The following is an 8,136-nucleotide window of genomic DNA, read 5'->3' on the forward strand; positions in this document are numbered from 1 at the left end:
AGTGAAAGACTGACAATGGATAAGGGAGACAGAAAAATCTAATGATGACTTCCATTATCTATTTAACACTGGTCTACTACTATGGTAGCTACTGTACAAGCAGTGTAAATGCCTGCTAATGAATTATGGCATTTCTGTGTACAATATATCTCCCAGGAATGGGTCTGAGTCAGCTTCATTTGAGGAAGAGGATTTTTCCACTGAAATTGACAGGCTGTTACACTTCTTTACCTGCTCAGATCAGGTTGATTCTGAAGGGTATATCCACATAAATAACACAGGGTCAAAAACCAGTGTTGTTGTTGTAGCAGGTTTTGTCTGTGTTGCTCATTTTTTCCTGTATAGTGTGTGTCTCAGGTGAAGACACCTGATGCAGCATGTAGGACGCATCGTGACGTCTTGACAAAACATAAGCATGTCAATTTGTTGCCTTCCCTTGTCTAGTTGGACAACTACAGTTTGTTCTGTCATGTGGGTCCACAGGAGCACAACTGTTAACAAGGTAAAGTGAAAGAGATGGAAGAGATGTGCTGAGAGGCTTCCAGGTGTGTGTACGATAATGTGGATGTGAAGCAGAGTGATGCCTCTATAAACAAATGTTGCACTATTTCCACCTGTCAGAATGTGTCATCATCCACACTTAACATTGTCATTGTAGTAGTTCAGCTGACACTGTTACTCAGGTTGACTTACAGTGAGCGCATCAAGAGAATGAGCTTTATTTACCATATCAGGAAGCAAAGAGCGCACGTGTCAGTTTGTTAGTGCATTTACAGTAATTATGTGATTCTGCAGTGCATAAAAGTGGTGCTCAGAAAACAAAAAGACTGAACAAAATGAAGACCAAGAGCAGAAGGACAATTTTTACAGAGGCATATGCAATTAAATACCAGACACAGAAGGAAGTGAAGTGAAGTGGAGGAGCAAGGGAAAAGGATGTGTGAGGAGGGCAGCTACTTAAAAGCACAAGCCTGCAAGTAATTAGAACAGGTGGTGGATATATGATGGAGGACGAAGCGAAGTGTCTTCAGATTAAAATGGTGATTTATTTCCTATATAGCTAGATGAGCAAGCTGGCCTGACATCAGCTTTGTGCATGTGGCTGGACTGTACATGCTTTTAAGACAGTTAACAGATATCCAATATCTGCCAATATCTGATATCTATTTTTATTGTCAACAAATATTGTGAAAAATAAACCAGCTGATGTGTACCTTACTCCTCAGTACCACAGAGCTCCATTGTGGCTCACAAGCTTATTATGTAAACACATCACACCCTTCCACTGGCTGGCATGATCTTTTTTTTCCATGAACATGGGCACTGCACTGTGCTGATTACCAGCTCACCAACTTTATATTACTCCCAGACAAAGCACAGTTTGCTCCGGTTTAAGTAATGTCTGGTAATAAACTTCAATATCAAGTTTTTTAGGCAATTACCGAGCAATTTTAAAGCATTATTAATAGAATAATAGCAAAATATTTCTTAATAAGACTATACACTGATTTATTCAAAGATTTCTTCCTCAGTATGACTTGGTACAGGCAGGGCAGGGAGGTCAGAGAGTGCTGTAAGCTGGACTAACACACTGGTCTTGGGCTTTTTTTCAAGGGGTTTGTGGAAACTGTTAAACAATGCCAGTCTGAACCTATTGTCAGCATAAAAAGCAAATGTGGACATCTGTAAAAAACTACAACATGCCGATGCACAGCAGGATCACTTTTCCAGCCACGCAAAGAACGTATATCTGACCAGGTACATTTTTGGCAAGGGGGCCACTCAGGAAGTCCGTAATAACATCTCAAAAATCCGCACACCCCACTTAGAAACCAGCTACGCTTTGAAATCCATAACACTACCACACGGTTTCCATGTATCCTTGCTCTAACCAAACCAGCTTAAAACTTTCAGAAACTTTCTAAAACAAACATTTAGTGACCTGATGCCAGCTTCAGCTCCCTCACCATCATCATCCTGCTCCACCACATGGCCTCCATCCACCAGCTGTTGGACAGGTGTGCAGGCCTCAATGGAGATGGACAGACAGATGGATTGAAAGCAAGTGGAAGGAGGCAAGGGATGGAAGGAGGAGAGGGAGAGGTGTGACCCACATAGCAGCGCCTCGAGTATTTATAGAAGAAAGCGTCCTAATTGGCAAGCCGCTGGGAAAGCAACAGCACTGCACTGGTGCCCTACTCCTTGTCCTTCACCTCCTCCACCTTCCCTTCTCCTTGTCTCTCACCCTTTCCCACTACCTTCTGCTATCTCATTTGTCTTCTGCTCCTCTCGTGCTCTACTTCATATACCTTTCCCTTCTTCTCCTCCACATCCCTGACCTCCTCCTCATCCTTCAACATCCTCCTCTTGACCCTACTCCTCTTCTGAATCTTTCTGCTCTGCTTTCTTACAGTGTCCTTTCCACTAGTTCCATCGTTTCAGCTTTGCACTACTTTTTGCCTTTGACCTTTTGCCTCCTTGTCCACCTTCTTTCCCTGGTCCACCTAACATTCTCTCCTTCCTGATGTTGTCCTATATTTTCCTTTCCTCTGCCCTTCTCACATAGAGCTTAGAAAGTTTTTAGGTGACAGAGTTGATGCTGATACTCTTGTATCTCAGTGATACTTTATGCAAAATTGAAACTTCAAAAAAAATACAATGTAGTGATGAAGTAAAATAAACCAAAAATGAGCAGTCCTATGAGAAAGAAATAATAAACTTATAGATGGATGTAAACATACAGTAAAGACTGGAAGTCTGGATGGATGAAAGGACTCACGTAAGAAGTACTCTGAAGCATCCGCCTCATAGTCAGCATCCTCCGGGAAGTGATCTATCTGCTTACACATGCCTTTGAAAGAACCTGTGTGAAAGAAAGAAAGAAAACATTCATTGCTATGATGAGAGGAAATGGACACTTTAAAGTAAAAAATTAAACCCAATATTGTATATGTACAATAAATGTGTATTTTTTACAATTCTTTGTCCAGTTAAATGCCCACCCATGACTTTCATGCCAGTTAAAGATGATGACAAGAAAGAAAAAAGGATGCAAGAGAAAGGAAATCAGAAGAGTGGGTCAGAAAAATAAGGAAGAGAGAAAGAGAGTTTAAAAAGAAAGACTGAAAAGGTGATGAAGTGAAAAATAAAGAGGAGGAAGATGCATTGTTTGAGACGAGACAGGGAGCGGGAGTGAGATTTGTCACCAGCTTTGAGGAAAACGCATCACAGGCCGGAATGTGACAGACCAACGAGGAAGAAGATGACAGGAGGAGTTTAATCCTAACGCCTCAGCAGCACAGGCAGGAGGGTGAGGAGGAGGGCGCGAGCAAAATGCAAATTAAAGAGAAGAAGAAAGGAGAGCTGATAGTGCTGCTTATTAAGAGAGACTTTGTGTGTGTGTGTTGAGCTTGGTTCAGCTTCAGTGGTAATTGTATGCCCTCCCAAACCACTGCAATTAAACAGGCCCTTGTTAATTGGAGACTGAAGGACAACAGACTAGTGCCCAGCTTTCAAATAGACATTGGTTTCACACAAACTGGCACAATGTCTCACACTTAAAGCCACACAGGCACATATAGTAGCATCAGCCCTGTTGTCCAGAGGCACGCTGTGTACAACTTCTAGATATTGTGAATTTTCTACATGAACACAGACAAAAAGAACAATTTTACACCAAAAAAGTGGAAAAATAAAAGTTGACAAGCCTTTACTTCAAGCCTGTTTCATATTTATACATCTTTAATACACCTCAGCTGGAGTGTTTTTCATCAGGTAGACTTTGATAGATACTTTAAAGATATTTCACCAGGAAGCGGCTCGGAAAGCTTTCAGCGCGCTGCAAAAGCACCTTTATCATCTCATTATTTCAATGTAGAGCTGTGTGTTTACTTTGTGAGAGGACTGCGATGAGCCGCAGCATCCATTTTCACATTCACATGGCCTCCTGTCTCAGTACATGCCAACTATTTGTTGTGCAAATGAGTGAGAGTACAAAGTGAGACTAGAACCACACTGTGTGTACTCAAGTGGCTTTTAGTCAAATATAGATAAAGTGTTGATGTGGCGAGGTCTCTCAGTTGGCACTTTGACCTTAAGAGGTCTCAGCTTTTTTAATAAACTGAGTCATCATTTTAAAAAGCTTTACATCTTTATTTGCTCTGTTGGGGATTTATTACTGATTTATCTTACTGACTTTGTCTTGATGATGATGTGATCTGTTAATAACAGGATATTTCCAATTGTTCCATTCAGCTTGTTATTGGAAACAACAACAAGCAGTAAGAAGCTGACAAGCAGTTAATACAATGGCCATGATACCCGTCTGAGAGATATTAACCAAAAGTACAGAATACTGAAGTGGTGGAAGGTGCATGAGCACAACCAAACAGTTAAGAGTCTTGTTAAGGTGCGTTTAGACTTTGAGACAACATTGATTTTGTTCAATGAAAGCTTTGGCACTTTAGCGCTGGTAAAATGTCACATCAGAGGTCTATTCTGTGCAGTTTCACTCTGTCACACTGGTTGGCTTGTAGATTTGGGTCATAACCGCAGTCGCGCTGTGAGAATTTCTGTCATAAACCTGCAGGCCAAAGCTCCAGATTGTCCCTTGTGAGTATGTCTAATGCTGCGACCTAGGAATAAGGCCACGATTTTGGATTGATAACCAAAGAAACGGACTATGTTTCTCTTATGAATGTCAACTTTCATCTCAGATAAAATCTCTCAGTGTTCAGGGGCCTTTATAGACGCACACCTGAGTGAACTTCTGTTGAAATGAGCTTGGGCTAAGCAACATCGACTGTGACTGAAGCTTCAGCTTTCCTGTTTTCATGGTCATTTACAGTAATTGTTGAGCTGATTATAATTTGACTTTAGACACAACAACTCAGTAGACCTGGTGTGTTTTGAGTCTGACAGTCAGGAGATAAAATCTCTTTTTAAAATCTTCTGCCTGATGTGCCCTCTCTTGTTTCAAACCAGCTCACTGATGTCACACCAGGAGCAGGAGAAATAGTAACAGAAGTACTGTCCAAAAACAGCTGGCAAACAGAAACAGTGAGGTAATTTATGATGCAGTTTATCCAGGTTTCTGTAGAGTCAACCTAGTCTTCAGGACTGTAAACCAGGTTAAATGCCAACTGCTACATTTGCTTGTCTAGTTTAGAATCAACCGACTTGTTCACACCGTGGTGTTTTAACCTCTCTCTGCACATGATTTGTGTTATTTTACACCTGCACACACACACATAAATACACAGGTTGTTTACTTAAGTAAAAGTACCAATACCATAGTGTAAAAATACTGTGTTACACATAAATGTCCTGCATTCAAACTGTTACTTAAGCTAAAAAATGAAAGTATTAGCATCAAACTATAGGATTATAATTACTGATGCATTATTGTGTTCATAATTGTAATGTTGCATCTGGAAGATGGAGCTAATTTTAAATGGAGATAACATAATTATCTGAAGCTCGGGAACGGGCCCTGACCCCTTTTCCGTTTTCACATTATTTAACCCACTCAAACCTCCGTACGGCCGCTTCCGCTTTCGTTCAAACGGCTGAAGCCCTGTTGGCCCATGTGTGCCTCCGTCGATTTTGTCTCGCTTTGCGTTTGGATGCTGGATCGTTCCCTTGTCCTCTCAACCTGGTCACTTCCGCTGGCATTTGGGCCATGCTCTCCACCCCGGAGGATACTATGAAGTAGCAAAAAATGAAAATACTCAAGTACAGATACCTCAGCTGTACTTAAGTACAGTACTTGAGTAAATGTACTTTGCACCCCTGCACACACACTTACTTATCTATGGTATTATAAAACATTCAAAATGGTGTCCGCTGTGGTTGCTAGGAGATGTACAAAAATAGAAGACAGAGCAAAGACACTGTTGTGCATCACTCTTCTAACTTTAATGATAACACTTCGTTTTATCTGTGGTCTTCAGTTTTAATTTATTATTTTGAGTGCCTGTGTCTCCATGTGAATGCCCCACATTATGTCAAACACAGCCACTCGCACACTCACTGCCAAGCAAAAAACTACATCGCCCTCTCTCCCTCCCTTTCACTCTCCCTCACTCCCTCCAACACATGCCCACCCACACTGCAGCACAAGCACATGTAATCTAGAATTGCATTTTCCCTTCCTTCTCTTTCCTGTCTCTTCTTCTCACACACTCTCTGCTTTCTGTCTCTCACATACATTCATGTGCATGAACCATGAGGACCAGATTCCCATCGTGCTGGCACCTCAGCCCTCCTTTCGCTCTTTCTTTATTCTTTCTGCAATTCTACTTAAGAACTCCCTTAACGGTCCTAACAGTATAAAATCTGTGCAGCCGGAGTAGTAGATGATGTCATCATCTAAGATTCAGTGTTAACAGATGACCAGAAGCCAAAACAACAAGTGGATCCAAAATATCTGCATTTATTAATTGATGTATGAGTCAAAAAAGCCTCAGTCATGTTGACCACACTTTCTAGTGATCTGAGCTCTGTTGTTATAAGAGGAATCAGTCAGATGCTCATATCTGTGTTCTGATTTTGTGACTATAGATCAGTTTTCTACTTCCAGCAGGTTTATTCACAGTCATCACATTTGTACAGAATCCGCCACAGCTACTGTCTTCATTGAGTGACTTCATATGTTCACACTGCCTAGCAAATCTCTCTCACCTTTTTGTTAGCACATCATAAAAATGTTCATTTACCGCACTGTAATTGTTATATTTCATCATGTTTTATATGTAATGACTCTGGGTTTTGTAGTTAACTGCCCTGACCAAAGACACAAAGTTTAACACTGATACTGACAGAAACACTAAACACATCCCTAAAACTGAATTATCAGCAACCCCAGCTGTCTCCTGTCACCTTGAGGGAATTTCCAGGATGAAGTGATTAGATTTAGGCACTCACAGGTCAAAGGTCACTGTATCCTCACATCTGCCTGGCTGGTGAAAGCATGCAACCACAAGTGAGGTAAACCTACATGCATATAAGAGATGTGGGGTGTAACCTCTATAGAAAAATCCAGAAAGCATGAGAGCTGGGGGAAACGTGGGGTGAAGACAGGGCTGGTGCTGAGACTGTGACATCCAGTGTCTGCACAAATACACAAATAAACTGATCTGATGCCTGAACAAGCAGGCATGTGACTGTTTCACTGTTAAGCTCTGATGCGTTTTCCTTTTTACACAACAACAGAGCAAGTCTGGATGGTTAATTAATTAGAAAGCACAAATGAATGAGTAGACACAGTTTAATTCTACTCAACCATTTCCAGTTTAATTATTGTGTCACTCTTGATTTAAAGCAGCACAGCACATTATGAACAAGACAAATCTGTGCAGACAGCTAGCATTAATTTTTACACTTAATACAATGGAAGTGAACTCAGCAGCCTCTCTGTGCTGTGATTTTGTTGATAGAAGCAATGCCACGGTGCTATTTCTACGACTAAATAAACTCTCGTTTTCTAATCTACAGTGACATAAATCAAGCTTTTGCCCACACTGACACAAATGAAAGTTTCTGTTACTGTATGAAGTCCTCATCTCCTGTCCTCCCCTCCTCTCTATGCACTTGTCATAATGAGGTGCCACTCTTAAAAGTTGCCTGTCCTAAATTATACATCCTGCTTAAACATGGAACAGATACTATTATTCTGAGCGCGCCCTGCACCTCGAGGGTCAGGACAGCTCTGTCACCCATTTATCCCCACAGCAAGAGGAACTATCTCTACTCTGACTCTCTGCAGATGATTTATTCCAGTAAGAAGAGACCCTGGTGACCCCTCAGCTGTCACAAGCCAGTGATGCAATTCTTTGTTGCCTGATCTCATGGCTGTTATGGATAAGTTAATGTAGTGTCATGAAACCCTTGCAGACACCCTTTTATGAAGAATTAACTCCGTAACCCACTTACTCAGATATTTCATGATAATTATGGCTCAGTCTTTCTTTATGCTAAAGTACCGTTAAAGAAATCCCTCAGCTGCATAGGTGGATCAACATCAGAGACCTCAAAGGAGATGTGTTGTACAGCAGAGATGCAATCTATTCAGTTTAGCAGATTAGAGGAGTGATGCACAGGAAAACATGTTTCTTCTTTTTCTTGATCTATTAATGA

The 8,136-nt window shown here is 41.2% G+C and overlaps 1 protein-coding gene across 1 annotated transcript in view; it reads right to left on the reverse strand.

Moving 5' to 3' along the window:
* Positions 1-8,136, reverse strand: part of cacng2b (calcium channel, voltage-dependent, gamma subunit 2b) — a 53,514-nt gene that overhangs the window by 13,949 nt on the left and 31,429 nt on the right. The window contains exon 2 of the mRNA XM_020625571.1: positions 2,780-2,863. Coding sequence (XP_020481227.1) covers positions 2,780-2,863 — 84 coding nt within the window. The remainder of the gene's footprint in view (positions 1-2,779; positions 2,864-8,136) is intronic.

Source organism: Monopterus albus, unplaced genomic scaffold (genome assembly GCF_001952655.1).
Source record: "Monopterus albus unplaced genomic scaffold, M_albus_1.0 scaffold359.1, whole genome shotgun sequence".
In the NCBI taxonomy this organism is placed as follows: Eukaryota; Metazoa; Chordata; class Actinopteri; order Synbranchiformes; family Synbranchidae; genus Monopterus; species Monopterus albus.